Source organism: Polyergus mexicanus, unplaced genomic scaffold (assembly GCF_030449975.1).
Source record: "Polyergus mexicanus isolate NDT 795.1 unplaced genomic scaffold, iyPolMexi1.0 SCAF_10, whole genome shotgun sequence".
Taxonomy (NCBI): domain Eukaryota; kingdom Metazoa; phylum Arthropoda; class Insecta; order Hymenoptera; family Formicidae; genus Polyergus; species Polyergus mexicanus.
The window spans coordinates 10,482,078-10,504,445 of NW_027223330.1; the positions used below are offsets into that span (position 1 = coordinate 10,482,078).

At 35.3% G+C, this 22,368-nt stretch overlaps 1 protein-coding gene and 1 long non-coding RNA gene across 5 annotated transcripts in view; both read right to left on the reverse strand.

The window, feature by feature from the left end:
- Positions 1-7,279: 7,279 nt before the first annotated feature.
- LOC138936829 (uncharacterized) lies at positions 7,280-16,876 on the reverse strand. Of its 3 annotated transcripts, XM_070302574.1 has the most exons (17): positions 16,434-16,876; positions 14,920-14,983; positions 14,550-14,655; positions 14,385-14,483; positions 13,760-13,943; positions 13,246-13,432; positions 13,015-13,103; positions 12,514-12,787; positions 12,008-12,089; positions 11,775-11,927; positions 10,983-11,178; positions 10,727-10,905; positions 9,300-9,663; positions 8,580-8,914; positions 8,192-8,506; positions 7,858-7,983; positions 7,280-7,789 (listed from the first exon to the last, which is right to left on the reverse strand). In XM_070302574.1, the coding sequence occupies exons 1-17, from the start codon at positions 16,465-16,467 to the stop codon at positions 7,646-7,648; spliced, it is 2,931 nt and encodes a 976-aa protein (XP_070158675.1). In that variant the 5' UTR covers positions 16,468-16,876; the 3' UTR covers positions 7,280-7,645. The 3 variants fall into 3 exon arrangements, with proteins under 3 accessions (XP_070158675.1, XP_070158673.1, XP_070158674.1); XM_070302572.1 differs by having other exon boundaries at positions 14,385-14,655; XM_070302573.1 differs by having other exon boundaries at positions 7,679-7,983; positions 14,385-14,655.
- A 138-nt stretch (positions 16,877-17,014) lies between these two features.
- Positions 17,015-22,368, reverse strand: part of LOC138937169 (uncharacterized) — a 38,663-nt gene continuing 33,309 nt past the window's right edge. Inside the window, exons 3-5 of one of the 2 annotated variants that reach the window (XR_011447473.1) lie at positions 17,915-18,256; positions 17,698-17,844; positions 17,015-17,613 (exon numbers count right to left, since the gene is read on the reverse strand). This is a non-coding gene — a long non-coding RNA (uncharacterized lncRNA). The remainder of the gene's footprint in view (positions 17,614-17,697; positions 17,845-17,914; positions 18,257-22,368) is intronic. The other variant, XR_011447474.1, reaches the window with a different exon arrangement.

Here is a 22,368-nt window from a genome sequence, read left to right on the forward strand (position 1 = left end):
TTCGCAATGCGTGATATATTTAATAAGGCGGTAACAGATATATTAAACGTTACACATACCAATTATTTGATTATTGATCTTAATAAAAATTTTTATGGTTGATAACACCACTCCACTTAAAAAGAATAAATAAATCTAATATTATATTTAAAATTGTAAAATAAAGTCTTCCTCTTTATATATATATTCTTTTTTTTAAGTTTTTGCTTAGTTCGATAAAAATTTGCGAGATTTTAAGAAAATAAGCAAAAATAATAAATTATCACTTTTTTCGCAGTATAATTAAATTTTATTATATTAATTTATTAAAATTAAATAAGCAATTCTTGATTCATTAACAAAACATAATTTTAATATTTTCAGAATATGAAAAATTCGCGTATATAAAATGATATAATATCAAATTAATTTATAGAAATAATTTCTTGATTAAATTGAAATAAATTATATTCTTTAAATAAACGTTGGATTTTACATGCAATAATGGCCCTTTAAAAATTAATTCGAAAAATGCGAGACATAGAAAATATTCAGCCAAAACTCAGCAAAAATTATATTATAAAATATTGAACGTATTTCGAGATAGTAATTTAATTGTCATACGATATTTAGTAATTGCTTTTCTCGTCATATTATAGTTAATGCACACGGTCGTTTTGTTATCGAATTCTTTTTCGAAATGCGATCGCGACAAGTATTGGGAAACATAATTCGCTATGAACATTATTTATTAATTAACAATTAAGCAACTTTATAAACGACACGGAATTGTATCGCGATGATAGGTCTTTAATCAAAGCGCGTATTTTTCTCGCGATTTATTCATTTATTATTTCAAGTAGAAATCGAAGCGATAAAAGTACAAATTATAAATTAGGTGATCATGCAAAATAGCTTAGAGTATTGGAAATCCTCGTGAAATCCCACGTCAAAATAACGCGAGAGTGACGTGTCCGTATAGAAGTATAAATTGCATGTTTAACGTATCTGACAAATAACGATGTCGGATCAAATTTGGTCAAACGAAAAAATTTATTGTATTTGAAATAAAAAAGTAAATAATATTTAAATCATTATTTATTACAATTTGAACGATACTCTCTCTTCTAATTTCCATATTTTTTAAGATCTCCATATAATTCGTACACAATCGTTTACGATATTCTTTATCGCAAAAATTTACACGTGTGCACGTGAATATTGCTACATCCCGCAAGGCATGCGAGAATATAAAAAATTAAAATCTAATATTTTTAATCGTCGTGGAACGTGAGCACTTGATATAACATTCGTAGTATCTTCTATAATTACGTATTAAATCACGCATGTGCATTAAGACTGACAGACTAGTACGTCGCGTCAAAAACGAGATCTCTTAGCCCAATGGTCAATTAGCTAATGAACAATGCGTTTTATTAATTAATTTGCCCCACGGTATTGTATTCGGCGCGCGGACTATACTCGGAAATATATTGCACCGCTGAATTTAACTCTCGATAATGTTGTCCCAGCGGGTCATAGCAATATCCAAGATTCATATATATATATAACCCGGCTAGACTGAAATCGGTGGTGGTTCGATAATTCCGTATATTTCAGCAATTGCTCGTCGCACATTAAACGCGCGTGGTTATTTATACGCGCATTAAAAATTCTCGATTAAATTTTGTCGCGTTTTCTTTAGCGATTTTTTTATGGAATTTTAATGACGCGATCCAACTCCATTCTTGAGCCATAAATTTTTTTGAACCGCACTTTATGTAACAAACCCGTCATGGTATATCTGACATTCCTCACAAAAGGCTGCAACGAACCGGTCGTTAAGATACCGAAAGCCCCTGGCGTTACAATTGATGCGTATCTTTTCAAGGATCTAAAAATGTAAGATTCGTAAAAATGCCGGATAAAGAAATAGAAATATCAGCGCGCAATACTTTTACTCCTTTTCTATTTGCAATTCTTTTATTATAAAAAAGTTGAGAGCTTCTTTTCTATCTGACATGAGTGGCAAAGTAATATATATTACCGTATTTCAATTAATAGAGCAAGATGAGAGAATTGATTTTACATAATTACTAAAACTTTTTTAGCTTTTTGTTAGAAATATTATATTCATTATAAATATTCTTATAAAATATATAATTTGTGATAGTTAAAATAAGAATTCTTAAACTTTTACTGCAATATCTTTCTTGTCAAACGTGAGATATATGTAATGACAAAATCACAACATTGAATATTCAAGGGAACTTTGAGTTTGTGTTATCGTCGGTGGAAAGTACCATTCTATGGATTTCATCCGATTATGAACGAGAAATGTCCGTGGTCAGCCAAAGTGAGGCCGATGAAGAAGCGTCAACATTCGTCTGATAAATTCTATCTGAATTCTATCTGACAACGAGCGAAATACAAATATTAAATGGAAAGTACGACGACCGAAAAATCGCTGAGTCTGAATTTAGTTTATCGTATAATCAAATGTCTGCGAAATTATGAAGGAATGAATGTTAAAAGAGCGCGACCATTATATCCTTATAAAAAAAGAAAAAAGATATTATCGTTCTCTAATGAAACATATTCGCTTAATGAAAATAATTCACGCGTATATAATATTGCAACAACTGTAACACAATATTATTTTTCCAACAAATATATAGGGAAAAGTCGCGTGTTATTTATTTCATATTTATTTTTATCGATCTTTGAAGTGGAAAATTATCAAACACAATAAATAATACTCCGAGAATCACCAATGACGAGGAACATTTGTCGTAGTAGATTGCAGCTTCATTTCCGGTTCACTCACTCTCTCTTTCTCTCTCCCTCTCTATCTGTATTTTATTTTTCACATCTCTCAATGCTCCATGTTTTTTTATTCTGTTGTAGCCAACAAGCCTTATGTCTGCACGGTAGTCCTTCGAGTAGACGGAAATCGGATTGGGTCAGGTCAGATTCGCGCTTGTCGTTTTATAAAACAAAAGGAGATATCCTGGGAAAATTTCTGCTTGACTGAACGGCTCGCTATCTCTTTTCGTCTTTGTACGATTCTCTTTAACAGTCTTTAGCAGTATAACACAATGTAAGTAATGTAATAATAAACGCGCAGATATATAATTTTATCTCTTCAATTTTTACTTTGATATTCTTCATCAAAAGAGATCTTTATCATATTGAATAAATTAGCAAAGAAGTAAATTAGATTATTTAAATTACAAAAATCAAAGAATATTATTTTCCTGAATATTTTCAAAATATTAAATATCTATCAGATATAAATATATAATTCAAATATTAAATAATAAATTATTTTGTTTTAAAATAAGTATAGATATTTAGAGAAGTAGTTTCACATATACATCTTGAGATTTGTATTTTTATAGCATACATAATGTCTTTTTAATCACATTGCGCCTTCAACGCTATAACGTCAGATAGCATACGCGGTTTTATGTACTGCGAGTCGATTTAATTTAATATTACATCACTGGCTGACTTGCTTTCTCTCTTTCCCCTTCTCTCTGTCGAGTAGCTCGACAGAGCAGGGGTAGCCGCGAGAGAGATCGAATTTGCGAAATGGCTGTGTATGAGGGTTGAATTCCTGACGAGGTAATTCGCGAGGGCACCAGCACGCGGGCGTGGGAACGAAGTAATGTCCCGTGGAAAGTAGAAAGGAAGAGCTCGTAAAAGGGAACGAAATTCAAAGTAAATTTTCCAAAGTAGGCGGCACATTACGGCAGCGCCGTCAATTGACTTTGTTAGGAAGAATAGCTGCCGTCAGACGTGAGCGCGGACGTCACATTTAGCCATTTTGTAGAGAGAAAAATTTTGCGATTCTTTCCGTGGATATTTATGTTCCGAAGAGTGACATCCGTGGATTCCAGCGACAACGGAGTATTTAATTCATAAAAAATTAAATCTTATTTGTTCTGTATAATCGCGCTTACAATTGACAAAAAGGACTACAACCTATTAATTTTTAATTATCATATATTTTTGTATATAGTAGAATCAAGTGAAATTTCTGTCAAAAAATTTAGAAATCAATCACAAAGCAAGCTCTCTCACTTTTTTTGCCTTTTAAATTTTAACTTGCAAAAATTCTTCCATCGCAATGTCGAATATTTTCCTAATTTGAATTTCCATCAAATCTTCACCGAGATAAAATCGATTCTTCATATTACATGGCGCGATGAGTGTGGGACAAATTTTATGCAAAATTCGTGATTTTCAAACAAAATCATATTACATTTGAACTATCTATCTCACGTTCGATTAAATATCGTTCCTCTTAATTGCAGAATTTAATCAATATCGAAAGAACGCCTCTTTATTGCAAATTGTCAAACGCACTTGAGTAGAATAAAGGTATTTCGAAGGACAAAGCGAAATCATAAAGAGGAAAGAAGGAAGAGGAAGGAAAAGGGAAAAATGGAAGGTCAAGGAAGAGAAAAAGCACAGAGGAGTGGATCGCGCGGTTTTCATCTGCGAAAATTAAGGAGGAATCTGCCGGTGTTAAGAAAGTCTGTGCTAATTAAGGCTGTTTCTTCGGAGATTCCCCTCTCATCCCCTCTCGGTCTCGGCTTTTAAATAAATTATACCGAGTTAAAAGCCTCTTCGCACTTCCTCAGATAATCCGCGGAACCGTTTCGCTCACCAAAGTTATACCCGTGGGAGAAATCTCGGTGGTGGAAAACGACCAGCGTTCTTTCTCCCGCTTATAGGTATGCCGCGGGGCTATAATACACGAATGATCTAGCAGCAGGGATACTTTCTGCAATTACGTTGTAAAGCAAATAAAATGCTCATTCCCGGTCTTTTTCATCATTCGGCTCTTTATGAAAATCCGATTAGCTCTCGTCGAGCCAAATTCAATTGTTTTCGCTGATCTTTCTTACTCGATAAATATTCGTGAATGAATTTATCAAAAATATACTGATACCCGATTAATTCTTATACTTTTTTGGGATAATAAAATTTTATCAAAAAAGAACAGTATGTCTATTAAAATCTTGTAAAAAAAGATCCCTGATTTTTCCCCGAAATATTTTTGTTCGAAACAGATAAACAGAATATTTTCAAGATTTTTTTATACAACTTTCTAAAATAAGTTTTTTGATTGTATACGTTTTCTAATTTTTTTTTTAACTTATACGAAGAAAAACCATAGAGCCTCTTAAGTTTCAAATGCTAAATTTGCAAATGTACTGAAAAGAAAAACTGAATAGCTTTAGATAATGTAAGATAAACATTGTTCACTAGCATAACATTTTTATTTTTTCATCGCTAAAGATTACAAAATATATATTAATTTTTTCAGGTATCAAAACAATCCCTGAAATTTCTAGATTTTCTACATTTTTTCCAAGAATAGACTGAAGAAAATTAAACGAGTAATCCGTAATAAGAGTTACAAAGCTATGCCGATCCGACGACGAAAATTTCTTAGCATCATGGGAAACATCGGTTAAAGTTAAGAGCAGTTCTAAACATCCCGGTTGGCTTTTCAGGATTTCGAATTCTTCGTCTTTTGTAGATCTACGAGTCGTCGTTAACGCTATTGTTCTCACGGTACTCCCGGCGCGCTAAGAACGTCTCGACGCCTTCGTGTTAAGTAGATGTTTCTCGGGACGTCGGGTGCATTTTTAAATAATTCGATGCAAAGCAGCCGAGAAAAGGCGCGAATTTCCCCCGAGGGGCCCCCCGAGAAGCAGAAGGAGAAGGAGGGAAGACAGAGTACGGTAGGGAGAAAGAACGAATGGAATTTCCGCGGGATTCGCCCATCCTCGCGGCAGACGTGGCTGGAAAACGCGAGCGATTCGGAGCGACTTTTACAACTTAATTTTTGCGTATTTGCGAGCTGCGAAGACGACGACGACGAGCTGCTGCTGGCTTTGCGGAAGAAAAGTAAATTTTCCAACACGTTTGCTCGCGCACATGCGTTGGGTTCGTAAGCTACAGCTTACCGCTGCCGGATTTAAGTCGGAGAATTTTATTAATTTAATACTCGTTCCAATATTTTTCTCTCATTTTTATTATAAATCAAAATAAAACTCGAGTTGAACAGTTTAAATAAATTAAATTTTTGTTATATATTTAACAAAGATATCTAAGAAATTGAAAACGCGATTGATAGTAATATTCCATAAAATCTTCGAGGCAAAAATGATTTTAAAAAATAATCAAAGGAAAAGAAAAAGCGCCGAGTATTCTGTATCGGAAATTTCTACGTTACTTTGTCAATAAGGTAAGCGTTGCTCTTTTCTGTTATAATTTATTAGGTTTATTTGGATCTTGTGCTTTCCAGAATATATATTACAAGTCTCTCTCGCACGTTATCTAAATGTAGAGAGGCTTCTACGGGCTGACTACCAAGTAGTGAAGATAAATGCTAAGTCAGACTATAAGATATCCCTCAATAGATGTACCATGACTTACCAATATCGATATCACTGTCTTTGGATTTGAATACTTACGAAATATAGCGATACAAAGTATAACATAAAAAATTAATTAAATTGAAAAGAAAATATTCCAGCACAGTTTTAGATATCATAGTAAAAAATTAAAATTATACACGATATGAATATATATTATAAATATATTCTTTAAGCAACAAGAGTTCAAGAAGAGTATAAAAAAATTATGATCCGTATTTCACATTATTTTTAAATTCCACAATTTGCGAATCGTGAGGGCAGATTGCTTGTACAGGTTACTATATAAGACAGTGCGGTTCTCCGAATGGGAGCTGACTATCAAGTAGCAAGGATGGATGCCAAGGCAGACGGTATTAACCATTCCACCTATTGGTATTGGCACGCGGAGAAAATATTGCCGAGTCGAGAATTCGCGAATAAATCTAAATAACCTTCGTATCGGAATACCACAGTCTTTCGTATCTCTATCCCACGTATCTGTTAAAAACAGTAATACTGGGATGATTTTTCTTCCTTATGTAACGAATATATATATATATATATATATATATATATATTGCTGTTTAATACAATGATTAAACCAGAAAGAAATTCATATTAATATATTTTATTCTTCAACAAATCTGGATATAATGCAAATCTGGATATAAAATACTCCGATTGGATTTTTATACAATCGTATAGAGGAAATAGTGCAATATGGCATAATTCGGATTAATGAGACAAATAAATATCTGAAATTGAATACTTCGAAATTTACAAGCACATTCCAAAAAACATATATTCACAATATATTGCAATATGTATATGTTATTCTTTTTTTCTGAAATCGCTCTCCAAAATCTGTTGAAAATTGATTGCATATTTTCAAAAATTTAGCGAATCCAATTTCCACATGGTATTACTTATTATTTAACAGCAAAATATTTTGCAAAGAGAGATACATAAATATAAATACAATTTACGCGGTATTTAAATCAGTGCAATCTTTTGTAAGCAAAAAATTATAAAAATACCAATATGCACCTTTCTTCTCAATGCGTAATTTTATCTTTATCGCACAATACCTGTGCTCTTTGTATGCACCAAAGAGAATCCGAAGTAGCGCACAAACACCTTCAGAAGAGAATCGCATAGGATGACGACACAAAGAACAAGTAATCCCAGAAGTAAAAGGCCATTTCTGCAGAGGCCTTCGTCGCGTATCGTCAATCCAGGTCCAACATTTCTCCGGACGCGAAACTACCCCCGCGATCATCCTTCTGACTCCTATCGAGATGACCTTCAGGCGACAGATTCTTGCCACCGAAGCGATTGCCGAAATTCAGAAAATCCGAGCAGGGGCTGCCGGCCTGCGCAGGTTCGGAGAAAGGTTCTCTTTTTCGTCGTTTTTACCGTAATTACTCTCAAAGGTTTTTACTTGGAGCAAGAAGCTATCCGCAACGTCGCTCTCCATCGATGGCTGCCGGTGCAATCGTCTCGGTGACATGGTCATACACTGCTGTAAGGCGTTGTCACAGAGATCCATTGCATTGTTGCTCGTTTCCTGCGCCAAGTATCAAGACGCGTTAAACTCTTATTTAATATTTTTCAAGAAATTTACTGTCCATTAATAGTAATCATTGCTTGTGATTGTAAATTTTAATCGACAAATATATTCAATATTATATCTCATGGCTAAATAATAAGAAAAGAAGTTAATAATATTAATTGAACTATATAATTAAAATGCAACTATATGTGATTATACTTACGAATTTAGAATTGTCATCGATAACTTTGACAATATCACCTTCCTCAGTCGTAGTAATAATGCCGGTGCCGAGCTTTTTACCGAGTATCTTCACTTCTTTTCTGCACCCTTCGAACGCATCGATAGTATTAGATATGCAACCACTCGTTTGCATGGTAGTGTTCTTAAGGAATTGCTCAAAAGGACCGAGAAGTCTATTATCTTGATAATGTGGGGCGACCAATTCGTGATTATGATTCTTCGGCCCCAAGATCTTCACCTCGTTCAGACCGGGGAACATCTTGGGAGGCGGCAAACAAAACTTGTCACTGAAAGGCTATAAAATTCGTTACGTGACAAAAATTATTATCAACCAATTGCTTAAGCATGATTTTTAGGCAACCTTGTACCTTAATGCATTGATTTCCGGAGTCGAGCATCTTTATGTCCGATTGACCGAATGATATTAAGCCGGTATCACAGTCGTCGTCGAAGACCGAGGGCAATCTCATCTTTGAGTCGTACTCCAAATGATGATCTGTCACGGGGGAGACGCCGAGAATATTTAGATCGTCCGCGAAGCTCTGACTGCTCTTTAGATACGGGAATGTCTCGTTCAACAACGACAATGGCGGATGGTTCTTCATTAATAGAGACGATAATGAGGATTGAGAGCTAGTAGATAGGTTCGAAGAATGACCCAAGATGCTCGTTAGATCCTGCTGACTCGATGGTACGATCATGGCTGAAATCGGCAACCATTGACAAAAATTAAACATATATCATTGTTTTTAAACCGAATCTTTTAACGTTATAGTAACTTGGCGTAATTTATAGATGAAGTTATATATTTTTTTTATATTAATTCTAAAAACGCAAATTTTTAAATTAGTTACGAATTGTTTAAATTATTTAAAAAATTATATATATATATATATATATATATATATATATATATATACATACACACACACACAAAATATATAATTTATATATTGCTTATAATTTATTTTAAAAAAGAGCTACTAAAATTTATATGTATTAATTTATATTTTGCGTTATGTAAATTCGCGATAGACATATCCTAAAGAATTTTTATAAAATGAGACGTGTGTCAAGAATTCACTTACCATCGTCGTGCCCGACCAGGGCGCTATCGCCGTCAATAGCCAACGATTTGGGACCCAGCAGGAGATCATCGATTTTGGTCTGAGAGAGGAATGTTATACCATCCGCGAAACGATCGTCAAGGCTTTTACCCTCGAGAATCCTAATGTCTTTGTCCTCGAGAATCTCGATACCGTCCATTGACATACTGCTGGATTTCTGGCCGGATTCCAATACCATGATCTGATTATCGTTGTCGCCGATGATGACGTCACCGTTATTGCGTATATTCACAAGATTGATGGCATCCGCCTGTTCGCTGTCAAGAATCGTTACGTCGTGGGAATTCTGCGCCATTAAGTCGCGGGCCTCGCTGCTCGTCATAACCTGCAGCCATAACGCGCACAAACGGTAGGAGTATTAAACTGCTTAAAGCTTCGTCATGATCGAAATAACTTATTACAATAATATAAACTATGAGACATATACATACAGATTTGTTTTTATCACATTTTGAAATTTTAATAACTTTTATAGAATTACTAAAAAATAATAATATTACTTTAGAAAATAAACTGATGATATATTTTAATCAAGAAAGATACTTGTATATGATTTTAAGTAAAATACCTCTTTCTCTGAAGTTACTTTTGAGAATTTTTTATGAAAAATTTAGTTATATATATATATAATTAAATTATTTATAGAAAAATAACTTCAAAGAAAGAGACATTTTACTTAAAATTATATACAAATATCTTTCTTGATTAAAATACCATCAGTTTATTTTCTAAAGCAATATTATTCTCTTGGAGTATATTCAGATTTCATCAATAAATATTAAGTTTAATCAAATTCTTGAAGCTAATTGGAAGAAAAGCGACAAAAATAAATTCTAACACGAAAGCCATTTCTATAAAAACGCTATACGACACGTTTCGCAAGCGCGACAGCAATGCACAGTTCTCTAAATAGAGAAATCTATGTAAAGGAACGGAGGCGCCTGACGTGAATACTCAGAATATGTCGCACATACTGTAGGTCGAAAAGACGTCGACACTATAATGCCAGTTTTGCGTGGAAAAGTATGTCGCCTTTTCAGAGATAAAGATATCGAAGAACGACATTTTATATCATGGAATTTATGTTTTCTTACGTTAAATTCCCGTAATATCAACAATCATTGTCTTCTCGATTTTACCAAGTTATATTCTAGCCAGTGTCGGATTTGAAATACATTTTTACCAAAATATATAATCTTAGAACTCTTAAAAGCTGTGCAAAAATGCACCACAGAGATAATTAGATTATAAATTGTGGAGCAAAAAGAATTTTTTTCGAGCTTCAACAAGGAAAACCATCCTGTTCACTAAATCCGATTATTATCAGATACGCTATGCAAGCACTAACATAGTTTCATACGTAAATGCGCTAATCGTTTCTATATTACTTCGTAACGACCGTCCTCCGTAGCGCGAACGAATTGTATTCCACCTTGCGCAGCCAGCTCCAGTAACTCGTTACACTCGTCCATTGATGGAGTTGAATTCGCACTGTTTTGACGGATCGCTTCGTCGGGATGAAGCTCAGAGAGAGAGAATTGTGAGTCTAACGCTGTCACTAGATCATCTGGCAACAATACGAAAATGAAGAGAAACGCTTCAACGAAAACATTTGGTTTTATAGGATTGATAAAAAGAGCTTACCTTGCTCCTGTTCTGCTCCGGGAGGCTCGATGACGAATGTGGATTTGCCATCAGTTTTGATATTCTGTATCACTGTGGCAACTACCGGTACTTTTACCTGAACAGCCTTGTTGCCATCGACGTCTGAAGACTCGGTAGGATTAGAAGTTATCTTCCCCGCCATTCGCAAATCTTCAGCAGTCGCAGGTGTAAGTATCTATATATAAACAATATGTAATTATTAAGCAATATCTCTAATTCTCTCAAATAATTAAATGTTATTAAATATTAATATTAATTAATATGCTTTGAAATTATTATTGATTCAGATTCTGTTGCAATCAAGCATGCTTATAAAAGCTGTCGGAATTACTGACAGCAAGATAAACAAAACAAGTACGTCCGCAAAACATCGAATTTCTCTGCTTACTGTATAATATTGGATATATAACTTTTAATAAACTTCTCTTGCGAAGTCAACTAAAAGTCGAGATTCTCATCAATGTATTAGTATATAAAAATAATAACTACTCTAACGAGAGTAATAAAAACTTTTAAATTAACGTTATTATAACTTTTCAAAATTTTTATATTTTACGATTATACATGTAAATTTATTAAATTTATTTATATTTGACTAAAAAAATTTTATATTTTACTTGTGATTTGAAATGATTTAATTTTCATATTTTAACTATATATTTTTTGCTACAAATAAAGATAATATAAAATATAGATAAAATTATAGGACAATTAAAAGATAAGTTAATTATATATGTCAGAATGATAATGTCCATAAATGTATATACTTACGTGCTTATTATTTGCAGTGGGTAAAACTTTAACAAGTACCGGTATACCTTTAATGGGTCTATAAAGAGCAAAGGGAGTCTGGCCTTGGAGTAATGCAATCTCCATCGCTTTTGTTTCGATTTTGTCTATCACAATGCTGTCTATTAAGTCCGACTATCATAAAACAAGATTCCAAAACTAATTATACAATCCATAATACTCATTATATTTACCACAAATCAATATATACTAACTGAGCCAAAATAATCCTTCTCTTTGGTTTCGCTTGTTTGGCTTCGATCGCCATTGAACAATTGTATGATCCTAACATTCTTGCTGAAAATGCATAATTACATATCGCGCGTTGAAATATCTATAATTAAATCAACTCTGTATTGTATAAAATAATAATCGGATATATATAAGCGCTTCGATTGTCTCTCTAGCCCGTGTGAGAAATAAATTAATAAAAAGAAAAATCAATAGAAAAATTTATCCTATAAAATTATAACTAATTCCTTTTAATTCGTCTATTTTTGCAGGATCTTCCCTCTTATCCAATATGAAAATATCAACAATAATCTATAGGAATTGATATTTTAATTAAATAAGAAATTTTATTCCTTATTTCTCTTGTGTTCTGCGAATATTTATATACAGTAATCGAATTTCAACGATTTTTCAGATTGTTTGAATATTTATTGCACCATTGGTTAAGCATTATACGTCGCGGCTAACATTGTGTGGTCTCTTTACATACCTTTTTGCGGTACTGGGTTCGTTCACGGCAGATTGCGCGTTGCTCGTGCTTCGATACTTTATACCGTGCTTGTACTCCTCATGCGATCGTAAGGCGAATCTACGCGGAAACTCTTTTCCGCAGACTCCGCATGAATATTGCATCTTGTCGGCGTGTGCGTGCGCTTTCACCTTATGACAGACCAAATTTGACATCTGATTGAAACCTTTGCCGCAGAGCTCGCATTTGTATGGCCGCTCGTTCGTATGCGTGAATACGTGATTACGCAGATTGCCTGAAAAAACTCATGTTAATTGCCGGATTTTTCAAGTTGACAGATGAACGCGTTTCAATTTCCGCGACACAAATAAAATATAATAAAACACAATAGAATGGTGAGATACGTATTAATAAATGTAGGGGAAAAAAATAGAATAGTATAGATTTTACAGAATTATAAATTTTTTCAGAAGGAATTTAGATCTGCTGGAAATCATCGCCTAATTAATACGTATTATATACCCTTTTGATGAAATCCTTTACCACATACATGACACTTATGTGGCTTGTGTTCCGAATGCGTTTTCCGATGAGAAATTAACGTAGACACCCTGAAATTCAAATTACTTCAAAATGTCAATTAGCCCATACGATTCGATTTTATAAATATTAAATATTTATTACTTTTATATGCTGTGTAAGGTTTTATGCATCTAAATATCAAATTCAGATCTAAAAATGATAATTTCCGACCTATTAAACGTTTTCTTGCAGAATTCGCATACGTAGGGTCTAGCATCGCTGTGTATAGCCCTGTGCTGACTCAATGTTGACAACTGGCGGAAAGCCTTGCCGCAAGCTTCGCATTTAAAGTTTCTCTCGTCGGTATGGGTCGGCAAGTGTCTCATCAGGGTGTACTGGTGACGGAACTCTTTTGAACCTGGTTTAAATATTAAACATAAAAGTTTTTTATAACGAAAACAAGCTGATTCCCGATGGCAACATTAAAAAGTAATTACTCGTTATACCGCAAATCAAAAGAAAATTTGAAATGATATTTCTCCCGAAAAAGATATATTAAACTTGCCACTTTTATTTCTTACCGCCGAATATATAATTTTTTTCTTTTTATAATTTTTAGTTAATAATAATGGAAAAAATGGAATATATATATATATATATATTACTCTCTTCATATAAAAAAAATATCATTGTTCTATACATTAATTACATTTAAAAAATATTACGTTAGAGAAAATTTACATACAAATGCCGCATTCCCAGATTTTGAGCGTTTTTCCGTCCCGTTTAAGATATTTTACAAAATGCAGTCTGGATCGCGGATCATCCTTATCGATAAGTCGCGTTGTCGTGGACGAAGGTCCTTCAGCAACAGGATGTGAATATACAACTACATTCTCGTCCGGCGTGTTAACGTTCTGCTCGAGAATCTAAGATCGGAAATTGGGATTTTAACGGAAATACCAGTGAGATACAAAAAACAAAGAAAATTTATCAGTCGGAACAAAAAATATTATGATTATGAAATGTAAGATTAAATTGCATACATAAAACTATATTTGTTGTAATTTTGATGAAAACGTAACGCAAGAATGTCGCGCAAAAATGCAGTTTCCACAACAATATGTCCACATTTACTCCCATAATTATGCTACATCGCGATGTAGATAGGTGAATCCTTGGTACATAAAACTATAAAAATCGTATGCAAATGAAATTCTTCAAAGTAAGGAGAAAGGAGGTGAACTCTAGATAAGATGAAATATTTCGTGTAAACTGCTGCTGTAACGATATACACTCGCTCTCGGCAAACAACTTGCCCTGCCCTAATAATTTAACAAATATTTAAGATACCTCACTTTGGCACTTACTTTGTACCTTAACGCGTCCTTGCCAAGGAGTTTCGTGACGGTGCCGTCGATATTGATCACTTCGGAATCTATGGCTGCATCCAGGTCCATGCAATCATCCTTGAAAGTGATTTTACATGATCGCAAATCGTTCTCATTGATAAAACTTTCGCAGCGATTAATTACTTGGATTAATTGCTGATCGGCTAGGGACCCTAATCCCGACACATCCGATGTATCGCCGCTCCTCGAGTCCGGGCCTGACTCCTCCTTTACGTAAACCTCGTAAACGCTAAGTCGCCGCATCGGAGTTTCACAAATTAAGAGGATTAGTAAGAGAATTGCAACAAAGGCGTAATGCGCACGTAGGATTATAACGAACTTTATAATTAACATTTCTTTTTATGTGCATAAAGATTTATCCAAAAGAAACTGCACGTGTGTGTTAATATTATATCCCTGTTAGATATAAAAAGAACGATATTACATAAAATTTATACAAGAAGAAAATGGTTTGCATTCGTGCTTATGCTGGCTAGAAACATCGTGAGCTCACCTGATAACTTCGTCCGGAATAGGACGAGGAAATTGCACTTGCGGATCATCATACTGAGTTTCCCCTACGAAGTCGAAAAGCAGTTAACGTTTGTGGAAAATTTGTGTATTGTCTTACCTTAAAATTAATTATATACTACAGTAGGCGTAGTTTGCCGTAGAGATACCAAGAATTATATATCGTCCCTGACAAACATATTTAATATTTTGCAGCAACATAGATTTACTCTCTTCTTGAACAAGCATTTATTATTTTACAATCTACGCAATTTGTTTCTTTTTGATGATGGAATATTCTTTTCTTTAAATTTTTTCTATTTTTATCATTATTATGGATTCATCGATCAAATTCACGTTTTGATAAGGTACAAATATTACGAACTTTATCTCAATGCCCATAGGATATTTATTTGCTTGGAAAGAAATATCTGTGCAATATATTATTGTTTGTGAAAGTTGATCGAAAACTTTCCACTGATCTAAACTTCTTAAGGGGGAGGTACCGTTGTTTTAGTAACGCAACCGGCTAATCAACGGTTAGCATCTCGCGACGAGATAACACGACGCTCGTCATCGATACATGCACGCACGCACGCACGCGACGCGACGATGCGTAGCGTTGCGTAATTTCGATTTACGTATCGTATCATTTTATAAAATAATCACAAATATAATCACAAAGACAAAGAGAATTATCAAAATATCTAGAGCTCTATTTAAATATTTATCGTTAATTAATGTAATAGCTCTAATAATATAATCCTAAAATTTTCTTAATCAAATATATAATCTATTTATTAATTGCACATCTTCTTAATTTATAATATCGTTTTATAAAACAATCACAAATATAATGTCACAGAAAGAAAGAGATTTCTCAAAATATCTAGAGATCTATTTAAACATTTAAGTTAATTAATGTAATAGCTCTAATAATATAATCCTGAAATTTTCTTGATCAAATGTATAATCTATTTATTAATTGTACATCTTAATTTATATATTACTGTTATATATTTTTTTCTATTTCGGAGTAATTTACTTCAAACATGTATGAAAGATGTATGTATGTATATACATATACATATATATATATATTTTTTTTTTCCTCCTAATTATTAAGCATAGCCACGCACGCGAATAAAAAATACTACGGTTACAATGTTAAAAAGCGTACTGTAAAGATTGATGCTGGTAGCACCGATGACTCCGAAAAGCCAGGAGTCATGCTCGCATAATGTACGATGCACAATACATTTACAGAGGCAGACGGCGCGTTGATATTTTTATTCACCGGATCTATCTGATCTACAGATCGAGACGCACGATGACCGATCCTCCCGAGGTGTCACAATGCATCGCGACTCGCTGCTCTCGGATTTCGGCTTTTTTTGTCTCGGCGTTAAATAAACGAAAGCCGCCATTATCAGAGCTCATTTTTCACGGCGCGACGCGTGCGATCGCTCCCGCTCGCGGATCACCATTCGCGGCTCGTCGACGGTGATCTTTACTTACAATTGTAACTCTGCAGCAAGTTGCCCTGCGACATTCTCTTACATCGATCTCGTCCTGCCCCCGTTATTTAGATCGGATCCTGGCCGGTTCTCGTCCGTCAATGTCATTGGCATTGACCTCCTCCGCCGGATAATTCCAGCAATCGGACGATTCTAGACGCTACACGAGCGCCGTCTGTCGAGCGATCTAGGAATCCAATGCTTGCAGGAGCGTGTCCTTTTGACCGCAAGCCTCTCCTCACGGGAGAATCTCGTGACTCGCTGATCCTATTCGCTCTTGGTGAACACGAAGCAGCAGATAAATCATAGAATTTAATAATTTAATAATTGAATATAGAAATAGAGATAGATTTATCGAGTATAACAAGGAAATCTGATCACAAGATTTAGATAAGAAATTCTGATAAATAGATGTAAATATTATAATTGGAGCATCTTCAATTGTGAAAAATAAGAAAATGCAAATGTATATAATTTTGGATATTTATAATAAAAAGCGTATTGTGAAACGCCCCTGAATGATTAATTCTACAAATCTGATATATATATATAGATATGAATATTCTAAAATTGGAGCATCTTTAATTAAAATATTTAAAAATTGCAAATGTATACAATTTTTTAAATTTATAATAAAAAGCGTATTGAAACGTCCCTGAATAATTAATTCTGAAAATCTATAATGGTTCCTCTTTTTTCAAGTTTCAGATTGCCCAAAGTTCAATTACGCTCATCTCTTTCGCCACAAAGTTAAGCTCCTGTATTTGCGCGTGTAGCATTAATATGCCGAGAAACATCTGGATTCCATTCGATGAACGGCAAACTAACGGAAACCATCTTGAGACTCGGAGAGCTACCCCTCTCCTGTTTTCGAATTCCGGTCAGGTATGTCGGCAGCGGCGCTTTCCACCTACCGACATAGATCCCGCCATACTTGTCCGACTCAATTATGACTTGCCACTTCTTGTTTTAGCCGCTGTTTAAGTTACTTCCCGGGTCTTCCTTCTCCTACTCTGTCTGCCTGCTTGCATCCTTACTCGAATCAGCCGAGTCACCCGTCAGTCTGCTCTCTCGCGGATGCTGAGAAACGCAGTTTTCTTATACATATAGATATAAACATCCTCTTCTGCCAGATAAGACGTTTGAAACGTAACGGTTAAAAACATCTCGAACAATTGTAGCTGTAAAAGAAAATATTTACAAGTAGTAAAACTTCAAGAAAAGAAGATATTTACTTGCATATTCTGAATTAAAACAAAGCATACTTATTTTAATATTTATTTTAATTGCTTGCTACATATTTATGTAAAATATTAATCCTTGTTAATTTGCTGCGTTTACGGAAAGTTTCCTTATAAATTGATTAATATGCAATCAATTTTCATCTTGTATGTACGCGTTTTTAATATCCACTGCAAAATCACATTATCTGTTGTGCACAGCTGCTAGTATTTCTATAAGTTTATACAAAATCTCTCTCACCTTTTCTCTCTAGTGTGTGTACTGTTTCACGGAAAAAGCTAAACTTGCTGTGCATGACGTCATCCGACGTATTATTCAGTGAATGCATAGCGCTTACGATTCCCAGACAATGAAAAGAAATGCTCGTAAAATATGCGCGAGCCGACGTATCCACGCCGATGTTTGCCAGCTACTTGCAAACTGTTGAGGAAGTTGACGACAATTCTCGCTGGATGTTCTTACTGCAAAACTTGGTCTCCTCGACTCCTGTGCCGCATGGGCGGAACAAAGCATGCTTCTCTCTTGATAGCGTTGCGAAGATGCGGGAAGAAGCTCTCCGGTAATGTCAGAAATTATACGTTTCTGAAATACGTATGCAATAAATTTCGATATACGAGATTAAAATTTTCGATCGAAAAGTTTAGATCTCGGGCAAAATTCGATTACATTGTACACGAAATACAAACACAAATTCGTAAAACTGATTATGGGATTCAATGCAACAATGGCTTTCAACTCGCTTTTCAAACGAACGGTAAAAGCAAATCTAAATCCGATTTCAGCAGTAACTTTAAGTTAATTTAACATGTTTAGGATTTATTTTTTAAGTTTTTTAAGTTTCTTTAAATTTTTAGGAGAGTGGGTCAAATTATTGTTTCCACGTACATATTAATAATCTTTCGTTTTCGAACGGCGTACTCAAAGGAACGTCTTTGCTCTACTTAAAGCGAATCTTTAGGTTTAAGATTTTTCCTTTGCGCGAAACATACGTTATATTTCTGAATAAGACAGTATTTTATACGGAATGATTTTTATTCCCTTCGTCCAATATATTCGCGAACTCTCTCTCCCTCTCTCTCGAGGCTTTCCATCAAAATTTCTCGCAGGACGGGAAATTTTTAAATGAAAGCTCATTAGAATGCCGAAAGAATTGTTTTCTCGGGGAACGTTTGATTTACCTCATCAGCCAGTTCTTAACTTCGGTATGGGGTTTGAATAGCGGTCGGGTGCTCGAACGTAATGCTTTCACAAACTCGACTCGGTGAGTGGCTGTAGAAAGGTGTGAGAATTCGCGCGAGAGGAAGAGAGAGAAAGATAAAGATAAAGAACGATAGAGAGAGAGAAAAGGGAAAGAGGATGGCGAATGGAGGGATGGGGTTGCGAGATGAAAAAGGGGAAGAGCGAGGGAAGCTCACAGCGGCGTAGGGTAGCAATTTGATTTTGCAACCTAGATAAAGAAAGCTTTCTTCCTCGTTATTGGTTACTACGAGTTCCAACCTCCCTCGCTCCTTAAACTTGAAAGAATTTCTCGCTATGCGATAGAATAGTCATGATGATAGCTACATCGGTGTGAACTTCCAACACGATATATACGCACGTGCGGCGTAAATTACAGATGCGGCACCAAGTCGTGTGATCGTGTAGCATAGATATTCAGTGCTATCGAATGTTCATTCGTGAGATGGATAGCCTTGTGGAATGACCCTACAAAGCTAAATCATTGTCAAGGATAAATCTAAGAAATGGAACACATCAAAGATACAATAATATTTTTCCCTCTTTATTTCTCTATGTCACATTTTATCTCCAGATCTCTCAATTATAACATTCACTTAAAAATCTTAATACTTTAATCAATCTAAGAAAATAATCTTGTTTCTTTTTCCCAAACGTCGCCAAAGTGAAACTCATTCCGAAATAATACATACAGTTCGAATATATTCAAGATTGTTGAAATAAGAGTTCGCAATCATTAACATAACGGATATACCAGCCCAGGTCGTTCTTATGCGAAATACGGGGACATGGAAGATCGTCCGGTAGAAAGTCCCCAGACTTCTCCCTTCCGCCGATAGTGTCGATAGGGTAGGCCGACCCAAAAACAAAGCCGTAACTCGATAGAGACGTCATCCTGCCGTCAAGAAACTCAGGGTGACAAGAATAGGATGACTCACGAGAAGCAGCAGGCGCTACCGCCCTCGATCCTCCCCCTCGCTCTTCTCTTTCCACCTTCTGTCCACCGAACCCCGCGCGTCCCTGACATCTCGCCAAGATCTCGACGACGACAACGACGGCGCTCGTCTTCTGGGCGACCACGAACTGTCCAACTGTCCAAGTACCCATTTTCGCGCAGATCGGCGGGACACCTCCATCTCGCTCTACTATCGCGAATAATATCTCTCTGAGATACCGACAGACACATCTCACCAGCGAGTCCTGACAAATTCGTAACACACATTCGCGGACACCCCTCCTGCCCATCCTCTTTTGTAACACTCGAATTTACCCTACCAGAACCACACATATCTCGAGCGAATCATCCAAAGAATAGGGATCTTCTCGGCTTCGATCGTATTGTGTTCGTCCGTCGTTTCTTACGTAACGATGCGGGAAGATCCTCCCCTTAACGACGTTACTTGGGACTTCGTCGTCCGTGGATTCAATTATGATACGTAGTAATGCTACGAAATGGACGTAGGCAGATCGCGATGCATCCGAGTCCGATAAAGGGCAAAAAGAAAGATAAGACAAGAAAGATAAGATGCGACAACTTTTCCGCAGGAGAAATGATAATATTGAGGATTAAATAGAGAAAGATGCGATCGATGAATAACATTATATATACGACTAAATCGGGCGAATGCACAGATTTTTACGCGACAGCTCTACAAGTCGTAGAAAAATTAATTTTCTTAATGGTCGCGCTAGTGCATGTATATGTATGATTTCGTTTTTATTTATTAATTTTCTTAATGGCATAATCTTCAGTTTACATCCGATTGCTATCATTTCTTCCGGGGGGATCAATCCCGGCTAGGACCGGAGCGGGAGACATCCCCTTTAACGGGGCCGGCTGTAAAAAATTAATTTTCTTAATGCAACACCATCTGCGAAATGGGGTGAGTGCCGAGATTGCGAAATAATTAGTGTTTCCTTGGTTGGCGCACGGGAACTGAAACATCCAGGAAAATTCTCTCGGTAATAAGGTTTGACTGTATAAGTTTCATGGCTTATTGCCCGCTGGAATATTATATGTATTATATTGCACAGAGAAAGAGAAAGAGAAAGAGAGAATACTTTCGCAGGTGCATAACGCCCACTCGTATGTAGAATCGCGATACTTTTGTGATAACTGTAATATTTTTATTTAGAGACGCTTAAAAAGGGTCAATTCTAAAATTTAATGTTAATTAAATAATATCCATCACGCGAATTAACGCACTGCACGCGAAATCTCAACTTTTATTTTTTTCACAGTTGTAATATTTTATTTATTATATATATATATACTTTATTAAAAATATCAATTTTTTATATTTTTCCAAATTGTTATTAATTATATTGACATTAATTATTTTCGCTCGCAAAAGATAATTTAATTGCTACATTTTCTCTTGTTTCTTACCATTTGACACAAATATTTTTATTATAACGATTAATAATAATCAATATTTGTTGAAATCATATCGATAATAGTATAAGAAAAAATAGATAAAACGGAATATAAATATATCTCGATGCAGTGATAAATATTATCTTCTTCCACAAATAATAATTTAATATCGCTCGGTCCCTTAAATTGCATCCATATGTAAGAAGCGAATGTTTGAAAGTTTTTTCAAGGTTGAAAGACGTGTTTTACACTTCAGTACCATTAAGAAAATGAAATTTGCAATTCAGATAGATAAGATACTTCTCGCATTTGCATTGACATTACCGACTTTTTCAGGAGGAAACTTGAAACGCATCCTGTAACATACTCGTTATCGAATATTAGTAGACTAATCATTTAATAATCACTACGAATTTTTTTTTTTTTTTTATTATTTTGGATAGATCAATCAGAATCGAAAGTTCTGTCAACGAGGAGTCGTAAGTCTTCGGAAAACAGAGAATGGGGCGAGGAAGAGCAACGGCAACCGATAGAAGAAACGGCGTCCTCCCTCCGGCAATCTCGTGTCGCGACGTCGTAACTGTCTCGGACTCGTTCTATAGGTCCGTAACCGTTTCGGAATCTGGAGGATGGGTGAGAAGGGTGATGGTTGGCACGAAGTACGGATACAGCGTAAATTGTTAAGGCGAGGCCTTGCCTAGTTATAAATTAGGAAAGAGGCAATCTCGCCCGGGCTGGATGTTTTCCCGCATTTTCCGCGCCCTCCTCGCGCGCCCGCCGCCCTGTCTCTTTGTACGAGGCTTTAGTATCGGTCATAAAAAAAGGAGGAAGCAAACCGTCTCAGAAATCCAGCTGAAATTAAGCCTCATCGTATGGTTCCTTAAAAAAAAAAAAAAAAATAAGAGAGAGAGAGAAAGAGATGGTGAAGAAGGAAGGATGGAAAAACTGCGCGGCGTTTTCTCGCTTTCTTACCCTAATCACAGTTAGGCTACCCTCACCGTCTTTCGCGAGATTGCGTCGCATTTGTGCGACAGTATCGCGACGAAACCTTGTCCTTTGTCATGGAAAGCGGTTTAAGGAA